The sequence below is a fragment of the Mesoplodon densirostris genome, chromosome 6 (assembly GCF_025265405.1).
Source record: "Mesoplodon densirostris isolate mMesDen1 chromosome 6, mMesDen1 primary haplotype, whole genome shotgun sequence".
Classification (NCBI taxonomy): Eukaryota; Metazoa; Chordata; class Mammalia; order Artiodactyla; family Ziphiidae; genus Mesoplodon; species Mesoplodon densirostris.
In genome coordinates this window covers 116,729,884-116,754,832 of record NC_082666.1, presented here as the reverse complement: position 1 = coordinate 116,754,832, position 24,949 = coordinate 116,729,884, and the positions used below count along the sequence as shown (strand labels likewise).

General features: G+C 38.9%; 1 protein-coding gene across 5 annotated transcripts in view; it reads right to left on the bottom strand.

Annotated features, from left to right (window-relative positions):
• LOC132492080 (contactin-associated protein-like 3) overlaps positions 1 to 24,949 on the bottom strand; it is a 154,578-nt gene that overhangs the window by 7,083 nt on the left and 122,546 nt on the right. For 4 of the 5 annotated variants that reach the window (XM_060101288.1, XM_060101289.1, XM_060101292.1 and 1 more), the window contains 7 exons: positions 20,777 to 20,904; positions 15,177 to 15,347; positions 14,262 to 14,480; positions 11,248 to 11,487; positions 10,434 to 10,661; positions 8,798 to 8,931; positions 7,887 to 7,974 (listed from right to left, as the gene is read on the bottom strand). In XM_060101288.1, coding sequence (XP_059957271.1) covers positions 7,887 to 7,974; positions 8,798 to 8,931; positions 10,434 to 10,661; positions 11,248 to 11,487; positions 14,262 to 14,480; positions 15,177 to 15,347; positions 20,777 to 20,904 — 1,208 coding nt within the window. The remainder of the gene's footprint in view (positions 1 to 7,886; positions 7,975 to 8,797; positions 8,932 to 10,433; positions 10,662 to 11,247; positions 11,488 to 14,261; positions 14,481 to 15,176; positions 15,348 to 20,776; positions 20,905 to 24,949) is intronic. The other variant, XM_060101293.1, reaches the window with a different exon arrangement.

Sequence of the window (24,949 nt, the reverse complement as noted above, 5' to 3'; positions counted from 1 at the left end):
TACCTTGGCCAAGTTGATTATATGAGACATCAAAGATCTTTATGCATGTGGAATTTCAGGTAGCTCCTTAAGTACACTGAAGTAAAATGAGCTAGGCACAACCCAACTAAAGGATTATCAATTAAAAGGGTAGTTTTTTTTTTTTTTTTTTTTTTTTTTATATTTATTTTTTTTTATTTTACAAATTTAATCAGTTATACATATACATATGTTCCCATATCCCCTCCCTTTTGCGTCTCCCTCCCACCCTCCCTATCCCACCCCTCCAGGCAGTCACAAAGAACCGAGCTGATCTCCCTGTGCTATGCGGCTGCTTCTAAAAGGGTAGTTTAAAGATGATTTTACTTTTTAAATTTTGCATTCAGATATTATCTATTTCCTAAAGGCACCCTTGCTTATGTATACTTGAGAGAATGTCAAGAAGAAGTAAAATGGGAGACACAGGAATAGTAACACAGGACTTTTGCAAGGCTAACATCTGGAAAAAAAAATTACAGGTAAAAATAAAAGTTTTAGCTGTTGGACAAACACTAGCTTTCCTGTTCCTGGTCAAAGTCTGACCTGAGCACTACTAGGCAAGGGTAACAGAAGGAATCTCAGGCAGACATTTATCATAATGAATTAGGCCAATTTTGTGGAATTTATTTTTTAAAGATAACCTAACTTCATGTCTTTAGATAGCGTTGTTACTAAGGAAAGAAACATCAGTAGCATATCATATTGCATTATATTTTCCTGTATTTCAAGACTCTGTACTTAATATTTATACATATATATGGATTTGTGAGTGTGAATGTGTATGGGTGGATTTGTATGTACCTGGATAGCCTATCATTAATCATGTAGCTGTAACTATGTTATGCATGTACATGTGGGTATAAATATACATTGAAAGGTTTGGTGCTCACAGTTTCTTGTCAATTTTCCATCCTGAGGTCATGGTTTTGATTCATTTTTTGATTGGAGTAATTCTCTAGTATTTTCTTAAGATGGGAAGCTTGATTAGTATTTAATCTTAATCTTTCCTTGTTATCCAAAATATCTTTTTTTAACCTTGTCAGATAAATTATATATTAGATGAGTTGCAACCATTCTTCTTAGCAGTATAAGTATATCATTCTCTCATTTTTATTCTATTGCTGCAAATGAGAAGTTGGATGCTGATGTCAATATTATTTTCCATTGTAGTAACTTCTGTCTAGAAAGTTTGGAAGATTTTTCTCTATGGTTTTGTAATTCACAGATTTTCCCAGAATTTCCCCAGATGCGTGTCTTTTCCATCAGAATCAGTGAGTCCTTTCAATCTGCAACTCAGGTTTCCCTTTAGCTCAGAGAAATTTTTTTAATACGTAAGTATTGTCTTTGCTTCTAATTCTCTTTCTGGATCTCTATTTATTCATATTAGGTTTTCTAGATCTAACTTCCAAATCTGTTTTATTTTTCCCTCCTAATTTCTACGTCTTAATCTTTTTGCTCTGTGGCTTGAGACATTTCATCTACATGATATTCCATGCCACTATTTAAGGTTAACCAGTAATGATTCTCTCCTTTAGATCACCCAGTGAAATTTTGAAAAATCATATTTATTTTAATTACCAGAGTTGGTGCTTGTGTCTGTCTGTGTGACTTTATTAAAATCTCTTTGAGTGCCAAGTTTCATCCTAGTTGTTTTCTGTCTTCTTCAATAGCTCTATTTTTTTTTTTTTTTTTTTTTTGGTACGCGGGCCTCTCACTGTTGTGGCCTCTCCCGTTGCGGAGCACAGGCTCCAGACAAGCAGGCTCAGTGGCCATGGCTCACGAGCCCAGCCACTCTGCGGCATGTGGGATCCTCGCGGACCGGGACACGAACCCGCGCCCCCTGCATCAGCAGGCGGACTCTCAACCACTGCACCACCAGGGAAGCCCCAATAGCTCTATTTTGATGCAGGAAATTTTATTTGTTGTTTTTTCTTCTTTCTCTACCCCTACTCTTGCTTTTAGATTCCCTTAGTGGTGGCATCATTATTTACTTATTTATTTATTGGGGCTGCTTATTGGGACCCCATGGTTAAGGATGTTATACGATACACAGGTCCTGACACTGTGGACAGTGCAGCTTCTCTGCCCTATAGTCAGCAGCAGACCTGTATTCAGACTATCTGACTTCTTATAAAGCATAGGAAGAGGTCTTTCACCCTCACCCTCACCATGGTAGGAAGGATGTGGCCCGATAATCCATCCCTTTCTCAGCTCCAGGAGGAGCAGAGAGGATGGGGACCGTAATGTGGAGCAATGTTGACCTTCCCTTTGGAAGTCTTGAGTTCTCTGCAAGGCAAACTTTCCTCAGGACCCACGGTCTTCACACACCACCCTAAGACTCTGGTATGTACTCCTCCTCCAGTCCAGAGGGCAAACTCCTACCCCAGCTCCCTCATTCACACTTTCTTGCCTCCACTTGCCTGCTGGGCTGGCCCTATAGTTTCTACGTTCAGGGGCACAAGCAAGTTGAATTGGGAGTAGAGGCAAGTCGTATGGTCCAAGCTGCAATTCCCAGAAACAGGTCCACACAAAGTCAGCATCCGAATCAATAGAACTGTGCTTAGAAAGACAATGACTGCAAGTCTATCTTCCCTGTTAGCTGACTCCTGAAATTCCATCATTAAGTTCCTTCCTTTTGGCTCAGAAATGTTCTTCCCTTTAAAGTGTAAAGAGAAAAAAAAGGTGGGGGAACCTTAGGAGAATACTTAGTGCATTATTAGAAATTTACACATCAGGATGAAAATGTCTGATAAACCTCTAGCTTGAGAACACAGGCATCAACAGAAAGTAAGAGGAAATCAGGTGCAGTTTCATGCTAGGAAAGAAGAGGAAGGGAAAGTGGTTTGAGCGTGGATGTGAAGAAAAGTCATGTTTAGGAAAAAGGGAGCTAAGGGCTGAGGATGAAGTTCACTCTTACTGCAATTTTGAGTAGAACCCCTTAAATCACTTTGGATAAAAACACATTTGGGGCTTCCTTGGTGGCGCAGTGGTTGAGAGTCCGCCTGCCGATGCAGGGGACACGGGTTCGTGCCCCGGTCTGGGAAGATCCCACATGCCGCGGAGCGGCTGGGCCCGTGAGCCATGGCCGCTGGGCCTGCGCGTCCGGAGCCTGTGCTCCGCAACGGGGGAGGCACAGCAGTGAGAGGCCCGCGTACCGCAAAAAAAAAAAAAAAACCCAAATGTCTATGGTACGAAATCTTGAGAGCACCATCAAATTTCCAACAATTCAGGACACAAACATTTTCAACTGTCTCAGGTATTGGGTAGTGTTGCCTTTAAAATATATTGCCAAGGCCATGCATCCCAACACACGAGATGATTTCTGGTTTTGTGAGGAACAAGCATGTTAACGAAAGGTTCACAAGGAAAAGGAAGGAACAAAGAATTAAAATGTGTGTGAAGAGCTTTCTGCTGCCCACAATGAGCAGTGTTTCTGAAAGGCACTGGCAGTAAACAGTGGAACAGCGAAGGGAGCCTTTCTAAGATTCCCTGAGGCTCTCATCCACAAACAAGAATCAGGAAACAAAGTGAATTGTCCACGGAATTGCAGGAAGCAATGAAGAGCATCAGAAAGGGTAAATATGTAGATAACTGAAGTGAATATCGACTGTTTAAAACAACAGCAATAATAATGTCTTGTGGAAAAATAATATGTAAAAGTAAAATACATGACAACCATGGCAAAAGGGGTGGAAGAGGAAGTAAAATGGGAAAAAAATAAGGTTTTTACATAGTTTGGGAAGTGTACAAAGTAGTATATAATAAATCAAGGATGAATAATTAATCTTAAGAGTAACTGATAAAAAAATACGAAGAGGTACAGCTATAAAGCTAATACAGGAGATTAACAGTCCCAAACTGGAAGCAATCCAGCTGCCCATCAACATAAGAATAAACAAACTGTGGTATATTCATGCAATAAAAGACTATCCAGCAAAGAGAGCAAGTGAACTACTATTACATGCAACAACATGGATGAATGTTAAAAACATTTTAGTGAATGAAATTGGCTAGACTGAATATAAATATCAACCTGCTATTTATTTTGGAGTTGATGAAACCAGAGTGATCTTCCTTTATGCTAGCTAAATAAATGACATAATTAGAAAATCATGCTAGACAGACTTTTTCAGTCTTGTCTTTCCAACAATTCAGGGTTGGAGGGACCTGATTTTCAGAGTCAGAAAGAAGTGAATGATTCCCCCATCCCCTGCACCCCACCCCACCCCACCCCACCAAACTATCCCTGGCACTTGCAACCAATACCTGGGAAGAAATCAGGGGTGATTTGGGACCCTAAGCACTTTAACAAGCACTCCTAGCAGGTATTTACTGGAAGAATATTCTTTTTTTTTTTTTTTTTGCAGTACACGGGCCTCTCACTGCTGTGGCCTCTTCCGTTGCGGAGCACAGGCTCCGGACACGCAGGCTCAGCGGCCATGGCTCACGGGCCCAGCCGCTCCTCGGCATGTGGGATCTTCCCGGACTGGGGCGCGAACCCGTGTCCCCTGCATCGGCAGGCGGACTCAACCACTGCGCCACCAGGGAAGCCCTGGAGGAATATTCTCTAGTAAATTATATCAACTCTCCCTATAATGACATTTCAATAGTCTCTGCCACCCTTTCACATGACAAGGAAATAATGTCAGAATCTACATGTTTGCTGCTTTAAGCTCATCAGCTCTTTTTAAAATTGTGACTAGGCTTGTCCGGCCTTCTCTTGATGTGCCCTCACTCCATCTCAGAGGTCCTTAATCCTGGGCCTTTCCAGTTCTCCCACTCTATTTCCCATCAAACCCTGTTCTTGAATAAACTCATTCACACTAGAGAATAAATGTCCAATTATGACTCAGTGTTCTAACTCTCCCAGGTACATGTGCAGAAAAGGCATTAGAAAAAGAAATACATCTCTAATGGATTTTTTCCCTTATATTTGAGATTCATTTCAGATGCCATAAAATTCACCCTTTTAAAGTGTACAATTCAGTGGGGTTTTTTAACAGAGTTGTAAAACCTTTCCCAGTATGTAATTGTAGGATCTATCACCCCGAAAGAAACCCTGTACACATTAGTGGTCACTTCCCACTCTAACCTCCCTCCCAGCCCCTGGAAAACCTAAACTATTTTCTGTTTCTATGAATTTGCCTATTCTGGACATTTCATATAAAAGAAATCATACATTATGTGGTCTTTTGTGTTTATCTTCTTTCATTTAGCATAATGTTTTCAAGGTTCATCCACGTGGTCCCATGTATGAGTACTTCATTACTTTTTATGGCTAATATTCCATTGTACACCACTTTTGTTTATCTAGTCCTTCGTTGATAGACACTGGGGTTGTTCCCAATTTTTGGTTATTATTAATAATACTGCTCTGAAAATTTGTGTACACCTTTTGTGTATGGATATATATTTTCAATTCTCTTGGGTATATACCTAGGAGTGGAATTTCTGGGTCACCTGGTAACTATGTTTAACGTTTTAAGGAACTGCCAAACTGTTTTTCCACAGCAGCTGCACAATTTTACATTCTCACCAGCAATGGACAAGAGTTCCAATTTCTCCATATCCTCTATGACACTTGTTACTGTCTGTCTTTTTGATCATAGCCATCCTATTGGTTGTGAAATGGTATCTTGTGGTTTTGATTTGCATTTCCCTGGTGACAAATGATTTTGAACATCTTTTCATGTTCGTATTTGTATATCTTCTTTGAAGAAATGTCTAGTCAGATCCTTTGGCCATTTTTAAATTGGGTTATGTCTTTTTACTGTTTAGTTATAAGAATTCTTTATGTATTCTGTTTATCAGATACAGGACTGGCAAATATTTTTTTCTCATTTTTGTGGGTTGTCTTTTCACTTTCTTGAGAGTGTCCTTTGAATTACAAAAGTTTTTAATTTTGATGAGATCCAATTTATTTTTCTTTGCTGCTTGTGCTTTTGAGAATCCATGATCTAACCCAAAGGCTTTTAAGAAAACTTCTCTAAAAAAACCGTTGCCTAATCCAAGGAATACGGTGTTAGGCAGGGGTCCAACCTGATTTTTTTTTTTTTTTGCGGTACGTGGGCCTCTCCCTCTTGTGGCCTCTCCCGTTGCAGAGCACAGGCTCCGGACGCGCAGGCTCAGCGGCCATGGCTCACGGGCCCAGCCGCTCCATGGCATGTGGAATCCTCCTGGACTGGGGCACGAACCCGTGTCCCCTGCATCGGCAGGCAGACTCTCAACCACTGTACCACCAGGGAAGCCCCAGTTGGGCTGTTTTAACAGTTAGGTTGCAGCGTCTAAATGTTACACTTTTGTTATTACCATTTACAAGAGCACCCTTGGAGAGCACTAGCATTCATAACATTTCCTCTGTCTGAAAAATAAGAAGTCATCATTTCATTGCCTATCATCTGTTTGAAAGACGTGATAGATTTAATAGTGACTATGATTCTCGACATATTTTGAACATCCATTTATGTGCCTTTTCTAACATTCTCAAGTTGGTGATGTAATATATATCTGTGGGGTCGAAGAAATGACCCAAAGAATCAATGTATAAATGGCTGAACACCTAATAAGTTTCCATCAATTTTTTTTTTTTTTTTTTTTTTTCTTTTTGCGGTATGTGGGCCTCTCACTGTTGTGGCCTCTCCCGTTGCGGAGCACAGGCTCCGGATGCGCAGGCCCAGCGGCCATGGCTCACGGGCCCAGCCGCTCCGCGGCATATGGGATCCTCCCAGACCGGGGCACGAACCCGTATCCCCTGCATCGGCAGGCGGACTCTTAACCACTTGCGCCACCAGGGAGGCCCTCCATCAATTATTTAGGACGAAACATAGCCATATGAGTATCAAGTACCAGAAAAGGAATAATAAACATGCCACAAGAGGATTTCCCCTAGATATCATTTAAATAGCAATAAAACATACAGTTTATATAATAATCAAAAATAAAAGAAATAACTTTCTATATCTGTTTTTATTTCAATGTAATTCTTGGTGACAAGGGGAAAAAAAAAGCATCAAGAGTTTGATGTCTGGGCTTCCCTGGTGGCGCAGTGGTTGAGAGTCCACCTGCCGATGCAGGGGACACGGGTTCGTGCCCCGGTCCAGGAAGATCCCACATGCCGCGGAGCGGCTAGGCCCGTGAGCCACGGCCACTGAGCCTGCGCATCCGGAGCCTGTGCTCCGCAATGGGAGAGGCCACAACAGTGAGAGGCCCACGTACCGCAAAAAAAAAAAAAAAAAAAAAAAAAAAAAAAAAGAGTTTGATGTCTAAATAGTAAAGTATGCTTTTACTTGGGCATTTTTATGGAGAATAACTGGCAGACATAAAGGATGTCTGTAGGATATTTAGGCTGTGATTTTCCAAGAGTACCTGGGAGCAATGAACACATTTCCCCTCAGCTCACAGGCAAGGCAGGGCCCAGACCACAGCCCAAAGCTTGTTTGCTAAGAGAAAATAAGCAACCTTTTCTCTTCCTTCTTAAACATAACTCTAGATTTATCATTAAAATGATTTCTGCATTTGACCCCTGATTACTACAGAATTTGTGAACTTATATCTGCTTTGATTTTGTCTTTCCTGAATTGTTAGAAAAATGCAAAGTTTCATTATGCTTGATTGCCAAGTGAGAGGGTAAGTGTGGAGGCATTTTTCAAGGAACGCCCTTGTTCAACTCGCAAGCAGCACTTACTTGTGATTATATGCGCACTCAGACAAGAGTACAAGCTTCTACCTTGACGGTCACCCACTGGGAAATCATGCATATATCAAGGAGCTTCTTTCAGCATGATGAATGCTTCCCCTGTTTGCAAACTAACACTTCCAATCCCAGTCACTGGGCGGTGGGGGGAGGGGGCTCTCTTTCTTCCACTTACCTAAAATTGTCCCCAACGTGAGGGATTTGACAGCATTGAATTCTGTCCCTGAAGACAGGATGACTTGTCTCCTTGCATTCTGGTTAACCTATTAAATGTTCCACATGATATAGACATCAAAATGTCAAGCAATTTTGATGATAAGAGGATGGGAATCAAAGGAAGACCAAGAAAAATGATAAAAAAAATAAGCCATATGTTCCTGCTATCACAAAGGTTAAAGGAGAAAAGTGTATTATAAACAATTCTTGTAACACCTCAAGTTCAACTCCACCTCATTGTCCATCCCATTCCCCTACATTTGTCTTTATGATTTAAGTATCTATAATTGGTACAATCCACAAAGAAATGCAAGAGCTACTTTGAACCTCAAAGGTTTTACTTATTTAGAGGAAATTTGTAACATGAGCAGAAAAATGTATTATTCATACAGATTCAGTATAAAAGATTATTCTTCAAAACCCAGTGACAATGTGTGACTTAAAGACTCCAATGTTTTTCAAAATGTATTCCCACTTTAAGCAAGATCTTGCTTTTTCCCTTGTGTTTAAATTTCTGGAGCATTTGTTCTTTTGTAACCCAATGGGAATAGGTTCCCACTGAAATATCTCCAGTAGTCACTATGATAAACTAGTCAATATTTCCCAACCAAATAAAGTAAAACCAATGAGGACAGCTTGGTATTTTAAATGGTCAAATATTAATAATAATTTTGACAGTCTCTTGCTAAACAAACAGACATTGCTAAACAAAACAAAACAAAACACATTGACTTAGCAAGACTTATGGAAGAAGAGTGCCAGATATGCATTTCTTTTACTAGGATTTATTATCAAATTTTTGCTTTAGGTCATACATTCTGAGCATCACAATTTTGATTATCATTGCTGTTGTTGAATGTACAATCTTACCTCGACAAAGACCACTGCTGCTTCTCTGTTAATCTTCACCTGGTGAAGCTGTCCATCAGCCAGGTTTTTAAAACCAAAGTTAAAAACATCAGGTTCTCGGTGTCTGTTTAGCTTATACCTGATTTGCAAACTTCCTAAAGAAGAGAAAAATGACATTTTTAACTGAAATAGAATTTTATAAAAACAGCCAGTGCAGGTTCTAAGGCACATTTAAAAAAAATTAATATAACTTGAATCTATGGAGCATTTACTTGAGTGCGCAATAGTCACCTTTCCTGGACTAGTAATCATTTATGTGATGTTCTGGGGCCAAATTCAGAATTCAATTACACAGTCTTAAAAGTGAAGACTAAATGGTCTTTTTCCAAGTTCTTCCATTTTCCTTAACCAGAGGAAAAAGTCTAAGTTAAGCATATGAAAATGCCAAGCTAGGCTTGAAGTTAATTATTCATGTGGTATTCATATTATTAAATGGTAAAACCTCAAGCAATATTATATTAACATTCAGTTTCTATAAGCATAACTTCTTTTAATGTGACTTATGTTAATGCATTTTAATTTATCACTGACATTCACATATATATATATATATATATATATATATTTTTTGCACAACCAGAAATGTTTTCTAAGGTTTGTGCCATAATCAAGAAGCAGCAAAAAGAGAGAAGTGAGTGATTTGCTACAATATCTAAATCTTTCAATCCACACACTGCTCTCCTTCATAGATGCACCCTCTACCTGGTAACTCTGGTACCACCTGTAATAGATCTTATCAGTCAGTGATCATAGAAGTCTTTTCCAGAAGTTAAGTTTCTCCCTTTATTCTCCATGAGAAAAGGTTAAAGCTTGATCTTGCTCTCTGACTTGGAAAGTCTTGGTTCTGTTCTCTTACTGGTGACCATGGGTTAGGTAACTGTCTTCCCACTTTTCTTTGTATGCAGATAGGGCATAACTGACTTCTCAAACACTGATGGGTAAAGAACAATCATATTTATCTGATGCTCATGGAAATTGGCTTTCTATATGGTTTAATACACTTCTTTACTTCCCTTCCAAGAAGGAGGAAATATTTTCCATGCATAAAATATCTTCTTTCAGAATGAACTGTGACACTAATTTATTCACATGCAGAAGGAAAGACTGCTTACCAATAACAAGAAGACAGTTAAACATCAGATACATGAAATGATCAGACATTTATAGAAGAAAGCCATCTTAATTTTTTTTTTTTTTGCGGTACGCGGGCCTGTCACTGTTGTGGCCTCTCCCATTGCGGAGCACAGGCTCCGGACTCACAGGCTCAGCGGCCATGGTTCACGGGCCCAGCCGCTCCGCGGCATGTGGGATCTTCCTGGACCGGGGCACGAACCCGTGTCCCCTGCATTGGCAGGCGGACTCTCAACCACTGCGCCATCAGGGAAGCCCAAAAGCCATCTGAATTTAATCACTGAAATGGTAACGCTAGCGAGAAACATTTGGGGTTATAATGAAAACAAACCAACCCTAATAACACAGGTGTCACAGGGATGCACTTGTGCTTTCTTGTTTGTAGTTTAGCACTGAAAGGGCCCCCTCCTTATGGTCCTGATTTCTCCTAAGTCAGTCTTCTTGTTCGTATGGTAAAGATACTCACCATTCGGGGCGAGGATAACTGAAAGGTATTCCTCATAGAAGGAGCTCACATAGAGCAGTAAGCTGGGCATCCCTGTGGTCCGGAAGCTCAGTGTGGCCATTTCTCCCGTCAATGTCAGATCCTCATGAAATAAAGCCACAAAGGAGCTGGAGTTCTTACTGAAGCTGTCATTGTAATGTTGAAAATCATAAATCACTGAGGAGCCAGCTCCAAAATAGGCAGAAATTTCTGGAATGACATGCATTTTTAGTTATATTAGCAATATGTAAGTGCACGTGTCTTGTTTTATGAATATTTCTGTATATTTAAAGAATATCTCTAATCCTTAAATATCTCAAAAGAGAAAATAATAATGGTATGCTTTGCTGTTTTTTAATGTAAAAATTTAAGATGAAAAACAATAAAGTATAAATAAAAAGATAATCTTTCCATATTCCTGTAACCCAAAACTGAGTAACAATATTTTACTATTACCTCCAAAAGGCTTCATCTTAGGTTTACAGAAAATTAAATGTCCAGTGTAAACATACAGTTAAAAGGTTATTGCTCTCCTCAAAGTGTTGCACTGATGACCCTCTGAGAAATCCAGAGGGGATGACATCAGATCTAACAGAAGCAGTCAACGGCCTTCAAAAGAATAGAATCATGCCTCCTGCCAAGTGAAATGGAGGCATTTGGGACAGAAACAATTCTATTTCAGCTAATTACAGAGAACTGCCTTATCTTTTCTTTACAGTGTCAAATGCCAGAAACGTCTTCACAGAGTTCAAATGTTCCATCCTTTCCCTGTATGCTGCTCCTCGGTCACACTCACCATTCTCGCAGAATGGCCCATCATACGCAGAGAAGGTGCAGTCACACTCGATCCCTCTGTGTTTTTCTCTACACCTCCCTCCGTTGCGACACAGGTGTCCGTAGCTGCTACAGTGTCCTGGACACCCTGGCTCCACTCCTGGCGTCATTGTGGCTCTTTCTTCCAGATCCAGGGCCAGCCCATTCAACCTTAGAGATCGAATGCATCCCAGGAAGCCTCTCTGTCTGCTTGCTGTTCCACCTACAAGGGAAACACTGCAAATGCAAACACGTTCCTGGGTGTCTTCTTTGGGATTTCACCTCCACTTTGAACTGAGGCCATATGACAAAAATTCATCTGTCCAAGGTTTTATGAACAAATATAATTCTGAAAACATAGGCTGTGGTCAAAAGTTAAGAATCATCAAATGGCACTGAATAAATCATTAATGAAAATATTTTTAAAGTTGAACTTGGTAAATATTTGTTCTAAAAATACTTCTTCAAGTTATATTTAGAAAGACTTTTTTTACATTGTTCCTTTCTTAAAGAACAAAATAAACACCACTGATCCCTTGTAAAGTTCAAATTTACAAACAACGACATGCATAATAAAGGTTACATAGTTGAAAATCTTTGTGATGTAATATATATTATAAATTTGTAATATATAAATTTGTGTATGTATTTAATATAATATATTACAAATTTGTTTATATATTTGTATAGCATATGTATTACACATATATAAAATACTAATTCTTACTTAGAAGAGCTCTCACTAATAAAGCTGTGAAAAGGAACTGAGGCGAGAACAAAGAAAAAGAAGGCAGAAGGGGTAAAACCAAAATGTAGGACCTCAGGCCTTTCATACTCCATCCTGGCGGCTCTGAGGTCAGGTGGTATAACATTAACCAAATAATATATATCCCCCTATATTTCTATCATTTCTCATGTGAGCATAATAAATATGGGAGCACAGGAGTCACTTGGAGTGTATGCTAAGAACAGATTTTGGATTTATTCCAAAAGATTCTGATTCAGTGGGCCTGGGGAAGTTACCCCAAATCTGAATTTTCAACTAACTCCTCAGGCTTTAGAAACATTACCATAGAGGAAACACTAGTTCTAGGTAGATTTCCATCCAAACTTTGTTCCTAGAAATTCCGCTAATTAATCCTCAGGATTATAAATCAGAAAATAGAATTATTTGATTTGCAGTTTGATAATTTAGAATGAAGCCTCCACTCAGTAAGAACTAACTGTGCTTGAAGCTGTTTTATGGTACCATGGGCTGTATACACACACACACACACACACACACACTTAACTTCACTGAATAGCATTAGTTCCTGGACACGGCAGTAGGTATCACCTGGCAAAGCAGACTATGTGCTAATTTGTGATTTATATCAATTTTTCATTGGACTGTGTCCTTATTTACTTTAAAATATGTGAGAAAAGACCAAGTGAGAGCTACTTCATTAATCTGCTTAGTTTCCAAATTAGAATAGAGTTATCTAAAAAGTAATGAAGCAAAACTTGTTTCTCCCTTTGGGAAAAACAAACAATAATAAAGAATAAGCAGGTAAGTTAGAAGGAAGACTCCCACTACCCAGAGCTTTAATCTTTAAAGAATGGACATCAGAATGATGAGCCAGCTCTGGGTCTAAACAAGGCATTGGCAATAAGAGAGCAGCAGAGTGGGTGCAGGACTGAGAGGAACCAGGTGCTGGGCTAGGGAAAGTCCTGCTGTGCCCAGCCACACGAGGCTGCCTCAGCCTACCTGGGCTCCTATGCCTGTTTCTGAGGGGACTCTGGAGGATTTTGTCCCAATTATGGGGCTGGTTCTCTAACTAAACTGAGAAGTGAAGTGAGAGAAATGGATAAAAAATGCTAATTGTTTTATAAATAGTATGGATAAGAAGTAATTGAAACAAACATAAATCGTCTATGATACTGAGTGCAAGCTTGGGAATCAGTCCAACACGAGTTTGGATTTTCCTTCCAGCTGGGTTTCTATGGTTAAGTCCCTTGATGTCTCTGAGCCTCCATGATCTCATCTGCAAATTGGGTACAATAATCTATAGCAGAGATATTTATATTAAATGAGCTCTTGGTACATAGTGTCTGTGTGGCTGAACCACACTGACTCCCTTTTGTCAGGTCCATCTTAGGCCCGCAGTCCCACCCCCTCCTCTTTCTGGGTGACTGAGCTTTAGCTTACTCACAAGGAATGCATCCCAGCCAGATAAGTTCCTTATCAACCTTTACCCTTGCCTTCATCTAATATGAAAACTGGAAGAGTGCCTTTTGCTGATGCAGGTGGTCATGAGACCCCCTTGGGGAGGAAAAAAGTCCTGATTCCTAACCATGGGTGCTTCTCACGTGGTAGTCAGATTCTATTTTTAGTTTTGGCTCCTTTAAATCCCCCAGGAGGCTTTTCCAGGGCACGAAGTGCAGCTGTGAACGTCTCTGGCTCATCGTCCCCTGGATGTAAGTTACCCACAATAAACATCATAATTGCACTTTATGGAGTTGCCTGCTTCGATTTTCAGTCCCAAAGTTCCTTCTCAGTTCAGAGGCTTTTTTTTTTTTTCTATTTTTTTTTATTAGTTTCTGCTTTATAACAAAGTGAATCAGTCATACATATACATCTGTTCCCACATCCCCTCCCTCATGCATCTCCCTCCCTCCCACCCTCCCCATCCCTCCCCTCCAGGCAGTCACAAAGCACCGAGCTGATCTCCCTGTGCTCTGCGGCTGCTTCCCACTATCTGTCTACCCTACATTTGGTAGTGTATATATGTCCATGCCTCTCTTTCGCTTTGTCACAGCTTACCCTTCCCCCTCCCCATATCCTCAAGTCCATTCTCAAGTAGGTCTGTCTTTTATTCAATATCTCTGCCTCCCACCAGGGCCAATAGTAGTCATTGTGGCAATTGCTATTATCACTACTGTTGTAGCTGTGATTTTCTCTCGGTCCACCTCTGCACTCACAGCACAGCTCAGTTACAAGCCGCTAGCAGCACTCACCCACGAAGAGCTGGCTGTTGAGCTGCAAGCGGGCGTGCCCATCAGCTGGGGCAGTTTGGGTCTCCCTAGGGAGCTGATCCACTTGAAGGGATGCTTCTTTAACGTTCCGTTCTGCCCTCACATGGTGCCATCTATCATCGTTAAAGGGAGTGGGGGACTGCACCGTGACCTCACAAGGCCCATTCCCCACATCAAAGGAAAAGGTCACTACTGCAGGGGCTGGAAATAAAGATATGAAAGCTGGTCAAGTTCATTCACAGGGGAGAAAATTTGGTCTTGAGTAAACATGAAAAAAGCACCATGACATGCTCCTTATGAACGAAGACCATGATATGGATGCAGACAAACGTCACTGTGAGTTGGTAAAAAAAAAAAAGCAAAAGCAAAAGCAAAAAGCAAAGCTGACTTTAACATACTTCTTCTTAGAGTTTACTATTCATCTTGCTAAGCCCTAAGCAAGAGATATTACTTATAGAAATAAAACTAACATTTTATCTGACTTCATAGGTATAAGTGAGTTTATTTAAAGGTGGTTTAAATCTTAATATAGTTTTAAAAGCACTATGTGAAATTCACATAGTAAGAAATGAAGCTTTGCCTACATACATAAACAATATGACTAGTCAATTAAATCACATAATTTTGTGATTTAGTCAGCAGTTATTTGACCAGTTTGGTTTAATATCCTGATTGCACATAGAATTAAGACAACAAGGAATTGTATAGACTGTTGTATGTCTCGTGAATCACTGTTTTACTTTCTATTAAAAGTATTTAAAATCATAGAATTTTAGCATTTAATCAAGAAATACAACTGACAAAGGAAGCATGGCAATACATCAGAAATTATGTTACCAACGAGGTGATTGTTAATAACTGAGGACCCCATGGCTTTGCCCAGAGTGGGCAACTCACCTCTCAGCTCTAGCCTGATGAAGTCTGTGATCCCCAGGTTCTCTACAAACACCCCCGAAAAAGCTGTGGTCTTAAAAAAGAAAGACACATCAGCGCTAAGCTCTCCTCGGAACGTAGGGAAATGAAGGTATGAAGTCTCAGTATTGAAGGAAGCTGAATTCCAAAATGAATCTGTTTACAAGAAGAAAAAAAAAGACAGTGAAAATAACAATGAAACAAAACAAACAACAATTACTTTTTATATTTCTAGGATTTTTACCATTCATTGCATTATTTATCTTTAAAAGCCTTCATTTTGTGGTTCTTCTGAACATGTAGCCATGACATGAATGTCCAAATAGTTTTGAGGATTAAGAACCTGGACATGGTTGCACCTGAGTGGAGGGACAACCACTCTGGAAATGACCCGTGTTTTTTTAAAAACAATATTATTTTTTGAATTATCATCAAGTAAAATTGACTTTTTAGGGACATACAGTTACATAACTTTTAATACATTTGTGGATTTGCATAGCCATCATTAAAATCAGAATAAAAGACAGCTCCATCACCCCAAAACCTCCCTCTTGCTATTTCCTTATAGTCACAATCTCCAACCACCCTTAAGCCCTGGCAATCATGAACTAGTCTCTGTCCCTATAGTTTTGCCTTTTCCAAATAGCATATAAATAGAGTCATGCAGTATGCAACCCTTTGAGATCAGCTTCTTTCACTCCACATAAAGCCTCTGAGATTCATTCGAGCTGTTGCATGTCAATATCTATTCCTTTCTACTGCTCTGTAATATTCCATCATATGGATCTGCCATAGTTTATTTGTCCACATTCAAGAACACTAGGGTTCTTTCCAGATTTGGTCAATTACACAAAGAACTGCTATAAACATTTGTGTAAAGGTTTTTGTGTGGACATATGTTTTCATTTTTCTAGGGTAAATTCCCAGGGGTATAATCCCTGGGTCATATGGTAAGTATATGTTTAACTTTATAAGCTACTGCCAAACAGTTTTCCAGAGTGGCTGTACCATTTTTAATTCCCATTAACAATGTATAAGAGATACAGTTGTTTCATATCTTCACCAGCATTTGATATTGTGAGTATATATTTCTTTTATTTTAGCAATTCAAATTGGTGTGTAGTAGTATCTCGTTGTGGTTTTAATTTGCCTTCCCTAATAGGTAATGATGTTGAACATCTTTTCATGTGCTTATTTGCCACTCTTATATCCTCTTTGGTGAAGTGTGTTTTCAACTTGGGGAGAGCTGACATCTTTCCTATATTGAGTCTTCCAATCCATGAACACAGTATACCTCTCCCTTTAGTTAGATTCTTTGATTCCTTTCTTCAGTATTTAGTCACTTTTTGATGAGTTACAGATCTTACACATGTTTTTGTTAAATGTATACCTAAGTATTATATTCTTTTGAGCTATTGAAAATGACTTTGTCTTGTAAATTTTGGTTTCCATTTATACATTGCTAGAATATATGACTGATTTGTCTTCTGTTGACCTTGTATCCTGTGATCTTGTTGAGCTCACTTATAAGACCTAGTAGTGTTTTTGTTTTTGCCGGGGTGGGGGTACATTCCTTGAGATTTTCTATGTAGGCAATCGTATGTATATACGTGTGAATAGAGTTTTCTTTCTTGCTTTCCAGCCTGTATGCACTTATTTTCTTTCTTACATTATTGCCGTGAGAATAATCTATTAAATTTACCCAGGTATTTACTATTTCTAATGTTGATTTTTTTATTCCCAAAGTTCAAAATTTCCTTCTGATATCATTTCCTTTCTATCTTAAAAAACTTCCTTTAGAAATTCTTTTAAAGGATGCCTTCAGGTGATGAATGCTTTCAGTTTTCTTTCATTTGAAATTTGAAAAAATTTTACCTTCATTCCTGAAGTATATTTTTGCTTAACATAGAATTCTGGACTGACACTTCTTTACTTTCAGCACTTGAGAAATGTTTTGCCACTTCCTTCTGACCTCTATATTTCTGATGAGAAACTTACTGTCATTTGAATTGGTGTTTCGCTATAGGCAATGCATCATTATTTTCTCTAGTTGATTTCAAAAAATTTCTCATTGTCTTTAGTTTTCACATCAGTTTGTTTATAATATGTCTAGATGTGAATTTCTTTGAGTTTATACTGTTTCAGGTTCATTCAACTTCTCAAGTCTCTCTTTTGCCAAACTTAAAAAGTTTTCAGCCATTACTTTTTCAAATATTTTTTCAGCACCAGCACTCTTTCCTCTCTTCTTCTGGAAATTCAATTACATGAATGTTATATCTTTTATTATTAACCCACAGGTCCTTGAGACCCTGTTCATTTTTTTTTCAACCTTTTTTCTTTCTCTTGTTCAGATTGGATACTTTCTATTTATCTATCCTCAGTGTCATTGACTGTTTCATCTCAAATCTGCTATTTAACCCATCCAGTGCATCTTTCATTTCCATTACTGTACTTCTTATTTCTAAAGTTTCCATTTAGCTCTCCTGTATATATCCTATTTCTTTGCTGAAACTTTCTCTTTTTCTATTTGTTTCAAAAGCATTTATTATTACTTGTTAGAGTTTTTGTGTAATAGCTGTTTTAGTGTCTTTATCAGATAATTCTAACCTCTGTGTCATTGGTATCTACTGATTACCTTTGCTTATGCAAACTTGGATTTTTCTGGTTCTTTGTATGCCAAGTAATTTTGGACTATTTCCTAGATCTTTAAAATATTATGTTAACAAACTCTGGACTTTGCTTAAATTCAATGTGCATGCTGATCTTTTTCTTATTTTGCAGGCAGCTGTCCTGGTTAGGATCTGGCCACACATTCCAACCTGCCCTCCGTGCGTGGTCCATGGTTCCTATGGCAGTCCCGTTTTCAAAGCTTTTGCAGTACTATTCAGCTCTGCCTCGCTTTTGCACCACTCAGTGGCCAGGCTGAGTCCTGGATGGTAGCCTCTTCAGTTCTCAACTTTGGTCTATAATTAGGAGCAGATCCAGGCATGTGTAGCTCTGAGGTGAACCCAGGACTTCATAGACAACTTGTGGCCTCACTCTCTTGAACTTTCCCCTCTCTGTGCTCTTCCAGATACTTTCTAGTTCCCTGCAGCTCCCTTTTCAATCATACAACCAGAAAACTAGGGCTCTATTCAGCCTGCTTTACTGTGCTTTCCTATTCACTCCTGCACCTGTACACATGTCCATTGCCTAGTGATAGGTGAACAGAGAAAGAAAACAGAAGTAACATGAGTCTGCCACTGTCGTAGAGTCAGGGCTCCCCTGTCCAGAGCAGAAGATGCCTTTCCTCGGAGTTCTGGCTCTTGTGTGTTTCTGAGGCAGCTTCTACCACTGTTGCCAAAGGGCTGCCTGGGAACTGGAACCACAGAAAACAGAGAGAAGGGGAGAAATGAGACTACTGTGCTCTCTCACAGTTAGGAGTTCCCTGTCCCCTCCTCCAACCAGGACTAGAGGACTTCTCCTGGGACTCTCTCCATCTGGGACCCAGCGGCTGAGAGATACTGGAGGAAAAAATAAATGGTGAATTTTGCTTTCTCTTCCCTGCTGCTATTTGCTTTCTAGGGTCCTGAGATAACTGCTTCATGCATTCTGTCCAGGTTTTATGGGTGAGTTCAGTGAGAGATGGGGTGGGTTGTACTTGCTTCACCTTATCTGGAAAGAGAACTGTGGTTTGCATATTTATGTTATGAGTGAGAAAATTAACTATACTATCATCAAGTCAAGGCACGTTCATAGGCTTTCTACATTTTGACTATCTGCATCTCAGTATTTTTATTATCTGAAATAGGACCCTCTTTTTTTTCCCAATAGCAAGGTTCAGAAATGCCAGGGTTCCCTCACATGGCAACACCTCCTATGGGGCCCCAGGGAGGGTTGTGGTTCCACAGGCCCCACTGTGGTACTGCCTGGCTCAGAGGGCAACATGGCTCCTGTGGCCTTGGTGCACATTGTACTTTGGCCTCTCCTCTGAGATGAGTGCCAGTAGAGAGTTTGGGGCAGAGGACTGATGTGACCTGATTTTATTCCCTCTGGCTCTTGTGTGGAGTATCAGCTAAGTGGGCAGAGACAGTAGCAGGTAGGCCAGTTATGGGGCCACAGCAACAATCCAGGTACAGGTGGTAATGGAGATAAATTCTGGATCCACTTTTGCAGTTACAGCCAATAAGATTTGCTGATGAATTAGATGTGGGTTATGATAGAAAAGAGAAGTTACGAATGACTGTAATGTTTTCAGTCTAAGAAGCAACAGGAAGAATGGAGTTGCTATCCTTTGATTTGAGGAAGGTTGGTGTGGAAATGCTTTCTTTTTCTTTTCTCATTTTTTGACAAGTTGGGTTTGAAATGCCAACTGGAATGAAGACGTACAGAATAGCCAGCTGGATGCAGGAGTTGGGAGTTCAGGAAGACTGGGTATAGGTATAGACATGGAGGTCATTGATGCCCATGCCGTATTTAAAGCCATGAGATGATGGGAGAAGATCACCAGTGGAGAGCAGAGAGGAGACAGGGCGGAGGATAGAGCCCTGGGGAACCCCAACGTTATCCCGCTGGCGAGGTGAAGGAAGGTTGGGGAGAGGAGGGTAGGAAAATTTTGTGGTATGCTGGCCACCATGGAAAGAAAGTGAATTAAAGAAGTTTGAATCATGGGAGGAATCCAAAGTTGCTGACAGGTCAACTCAGATGATATCAGGGAATAAGAATTGGATTTAGAAATGTTGAGTTCTCACTGGTGACCTGGAAAAAGCAGTTTCTGTGGAGCAATGGACGAGATGGAGGAGAAGGCCTGATATTCAAGAGAGAGTAGAAGGATGAAAATTAAAGATAGAACTCATATTTTGTTTGTTTGTTTTTGTTTTTGTTTTTTTACATTATGTGGGCCTCTCACTGTTGTGGCCTCTCCTGTTGCGGAGCACAGGCTCCGGACGCGCAGGCTCAGCGGCCATGGCTCACGGGCCCAGCTGCTCCGCGGCATGTGGGATCCTCCCGGACTGGGGCACGAACCCGTGTACCCTGCATTGGCAGGCAGACTCTCAACCACTGCGCCACCAGGGAAACCCGAACTCATATACTTTATTTCAGTTATTTTCGGGGCATGAAGGATACACAAGATGCAGTTGGAGGGGTAAGTGGAGTTAGGAGCATCGAGGCTTCCTGTGTAAAAATTCAGAATTGTCCGAAGGCATTCATGACTTGATACACTTGATGGGTTCTGTCCTCTCATTTTCTCCTTATCTTACCAATTTCAGGCATCTCAGCATTCAGCAAAGTGCCTTATACTTAGTAGGTACATATTAGATATTTGCTGAACAAGTGATATGATATTTCAGATGATTCCACGAATCTTGGCAGCACAGTCTCATGTACATGTCATATAAAAGATACCTCTACATAATCCAGAGGTAATATGTTTTTTCTCAATTACATTAACAATATACACTTATTTTATAAAGTGAATACATTCCTAATGAAGTACAGATTATCAGTATAGACAGTATTTTTAATGAACCCAGGCAGTTTGATTTCTCTTAAAAGATTGACAGGTATTAGCAGGGATGAAGACAGTTCCTCTTGCCCCTACTTACTGTCCCCCGAGCAGAGCAGAGGCCCCAGTGTATAAGCCACTTCAGAATGTGGTCGCCCTGTGTCTCTCATCACAACCTGAGTGACCGGCAAGTGCTTCTTATGGGAAAGGACTACTGTGTTGCTGGTCCTAGAAAACAAATACAACCACCTTAACATTATTCTGAAAAATGTACAGAAGAGTAATAGTCTTTGATTGCAGTTCAAGGGGTATTAAGCTAAATTTGTAAATACATAACAGTAGGGAAATCAAACATCTCATCTGAACACTTACAAACATACTAATATGTTGAATGAGGTCTTCTGTGGACCAGAGACCTTTGTTCATCTATGTGACCATAGAGAAGAAAGCAGGCAGGTCCAAAATTATGGTCATGGATACAGGTATGAGATTACATTTCAGTGCAATTAGCAGCTCATTGCTCTTTCCAATTCAGCCACTGTGTAAGACTTCAATGCAGAATTTACAGAAGCAAGAGCAATCTTCCTTCATTAAAAAAAAAAAAAGACAAAAAACAAAAAACAAAACCACCTGACTGACAAGACTTAGGTTTTCAATACTTGGATTTTTTTTTTTACTAAAGTTTCAGAAATTCCTACTGTGGTTATGAGGCATTTCCTTATTTGTGGAAGCCATAAATTAAAAAAAAATCAAAACAAAATACTGATTCAAAACCATGATGAAGATATGATACAATATATTCTTCCAATTAATAAATGGGCTAATGCATGGGAAAGTGCTTTGCCAAAGACTGTCACCATCCATTCATTCGACAAACACTTAATATGCATCTTCTATTTGCCAGGCCCTGTGTGTTGGGGATGTGAACATAAAACCCACCATCAATGCCCCCAGTGGATGTTATAAATAATAACAATACTAATAATATCATCATTTAAGTGACTATTTGGGGACATATTAATATCTATGGTTTAATACAATAGGACTGGAACAGGAGCCAGAGGACCTGGCTGGTAAGTTGGTTGTACCACCACGGTCCTCTCTGGACAAAGTAGGACGGTTTTTCTATACCTTGTAAGCTGTTCATATTTTTCACTGTATACTTCCATTACATACGTACTTCTGATTTATGAACAAATACTAGTTTGTCTAATTTATTGTTCTGTGTAGAACCTAGTAAGTTTTAATTCCAAGTAATTACAAAGCCACCACTCACTCCTGTATACACAAGTTGAAACATTTGAAACTGCCACTTTTGCAGGTCAAAAAATCACCTGTTTCACACGGTTCAACCTGACAGCTTTTCTGCAAAAAAATCTTCCTAACTTAATAGTTAATCATTCCAATTCTGCTAGGCATCGAAATATTCTTTTAAGTTAGAAAATGTAAAATTATTAAGATTTTTATTTTGTTTAAAATTTTGAACAAAGTGACGGGCAGTGCATATGGTAAGATATGAAAAATATGAAATAAAACCCTAAAATTTAAGAAACAATTTTTAAAAATCAGATTGCGTCAAAAACTCAGACTGAATTAAACAACATGGCTTTACCTGGTGAAGCCCCTGCAACTCCTACTGTTAGAAGTACACAGGCTTCATCCCAAGCACATAACACCTGACTTTGTTGGGAACGGTATTCACAAGCTAGAAGGTGCCACTGGATTATGGGGGAAGGGGTCAGTCTGGAAATTTATTTTGTTATAAACACAGGGAGAACACACCAAATCAATTCCTGGTATTAAATGTCAGTAAACATTACAAAAAGTATTTTAAATCACGTGATTGCTATTCTGGTAGAACATCTTAGAGGAAAAATGTAAGTGCATAAGTTCTTCATTGAGGATCTTTGAATTTTAAGGAACCTTTTAAAAGCTACACTTTCTATATAGCAAAAAGCTACATTTTAATTGTTTTTAACATTGACAATACATTCACAGCCCTGAAAAAAACTTTAAAAAAATCATAATGCATGTAGTGTGCATTAAAGCAGATAGCATCATAAAGTCTTTTTGTCCTTTTGTTGTTTGCAAAGTACCTTCCTGAATCTGAGAAAATTTTAAACTCTTCTTATTTAAAAATTCTTTATTAGTACTAGGTCATTCCCACTGTCCATGCTTTATGCAGATATCATATGCCATGTTCACCAGACTCATTCAAAGCTGCCTAATTTTTAGTTACATCTGTTTTCTTCTTGCTTCTCAATTTTTTCCAAAGTTTGTAAAGATTGCATGAATATCTAGGTATGAAAATTTCTCACAAACAGTTTTCAACATTCAGTAAGAGAACTTCCATATCCACCTTTTTTTGGTTTTAGTTTCTAATGCTCTAGAAATTCTTCTGGGTTTTTTTGTTTTGTTTTGTTTTTCAGTAGACTTTTTTGAGGTATAATGGAGCTTTCTTTTTTTTTTTTTTTGCGGTACGCGGGCCTCTCACTGTTGTGGTCTCTCCTGTTGTGGAGCACAGGCTCTGGACGCGCAGGCTCAGCAGCTATGGCTCACGGGCCTAGCCGCTCCACGGCATGTGGGATCTTCCCGGACCGGGGCACGAACCCGTGTCCCCTGCATCGGCAGGCGGACTCTCAACCACTGCGCCACCAGGGAAGCCCTATAATGGAGCTTTGACTACTTTGAGTTGTTGGGAAAGCTGCAGGGGAGAAATACTGGGTCAACTTTAAGTTTTATAATTGCTGGGGAGAAAGAGGGACTGGTGACAACATAATTTTCATCACCCAGAATTACATATTTTGAAAGCTCCCAGGCTCTTTTTTGGGGTTACCTGTTCTACTGGCTCATCCCTTCGGCAAACTCACACTGTATTAATTACTGTGGCATCATAAACCTTATTCATGTCTGGTAGGGCTGGTCTCCCCACATTGTTTCCATTTTCAGAATCATCTTAGCTATTCATGTACCATTCTTTTCCAAATAAATTTTAGAACCAGTTTGTCACTACCCCCAAAAATAAACAAATGTTTAGCATTTGTTTGGAATTAAATGGAATCAAGAAAATTATTTGGAGGAGAGATGCTTAGTTTTCCTATTCATGGCAGTGGTGTGATGTCTCCATTTATTTAGGTCTTCTTGTATTTTCATAATAAAGTTTTATGATGTCTTTTTTATAAAAGTCTTGCATATTTTTGTTATCTTTATTCCAAGGTACTATACCCTTTTGTTCCTTTTGCTAGTGGTTTTTATATTTTCTTATAGTAACACATTTTTGATAAGAATCCAGTTATTCTAAGGTTCAGTAAGTAGCCTTACCAAACTCTCATTAATTTCAATAATATTTCTGTATATTCTCTTAGGTTTTCTTTGTTGACAACGATATTTTCTATGAGTGATGTATCTTTATTTCCTTGTTTCCAGTCTTTCCAATTGTGGTTTTGAATTGCCTCATGTATATTTTTTTATCTTTCTATTATTCATTTCTCACCTAATTGCATTGTAATCAGAGAAACTGTCCATAGGATAACAACTACTGTAAAATTTTTTGAGTTTTGCTTTATGGAATATTGAGAAAATCAGTTTGCAAAAATGCACTACATGTGCTTGAGAAAATTATGTATTCTACAATTTTATGTTCCCAATAAATCAAGTTGTTAATTTCATTTGAAAATATTCTATCTTACTAATTTTTGTTCATTTGATTACCAATTACAAACAGATATACATTTAAATCTCTTCTTATCATGGTTGATTTGTAAATTTCTTCTTTCAGTTTTGTCAATATTTTTCTGTATACATTCTGAGTCATTTTTATTAGAAACATACAAGTTTATTAGCATTGTTGTTTTTTTATTGTGAAATTAAGCAATATCGTATAGTAATAGTGATCTTTGTCCACATTAAACCTTAAAAATTTACTAACTTTTTCGTATATTTGCCTGGTAATTATTTTTTTTTTTGGTATTTTGCTTTCAATATGCCTAGGTTTACAGACAAGATATATTTGTTTTTAATTCAATATGACATCTGGATTTAAATGGTTATTTTTGTCACATTTATTGTGCAAGATTACTCACACAGTTTTTATCTTGTACTTGTTGCTTTCTCTTTTTTTAAAGTCTCACTTTCTATCTTCTTTTGTATTAACTAAGTTTTTAAAATCCCATTTTTTCTTTCTTCCCTCTACTGATTTGAATATTACATGCTTTGTTTCTATTATTTAGAGGTTACACAAATTTTAAGACATAAACTTTAAGCAATTTAATTC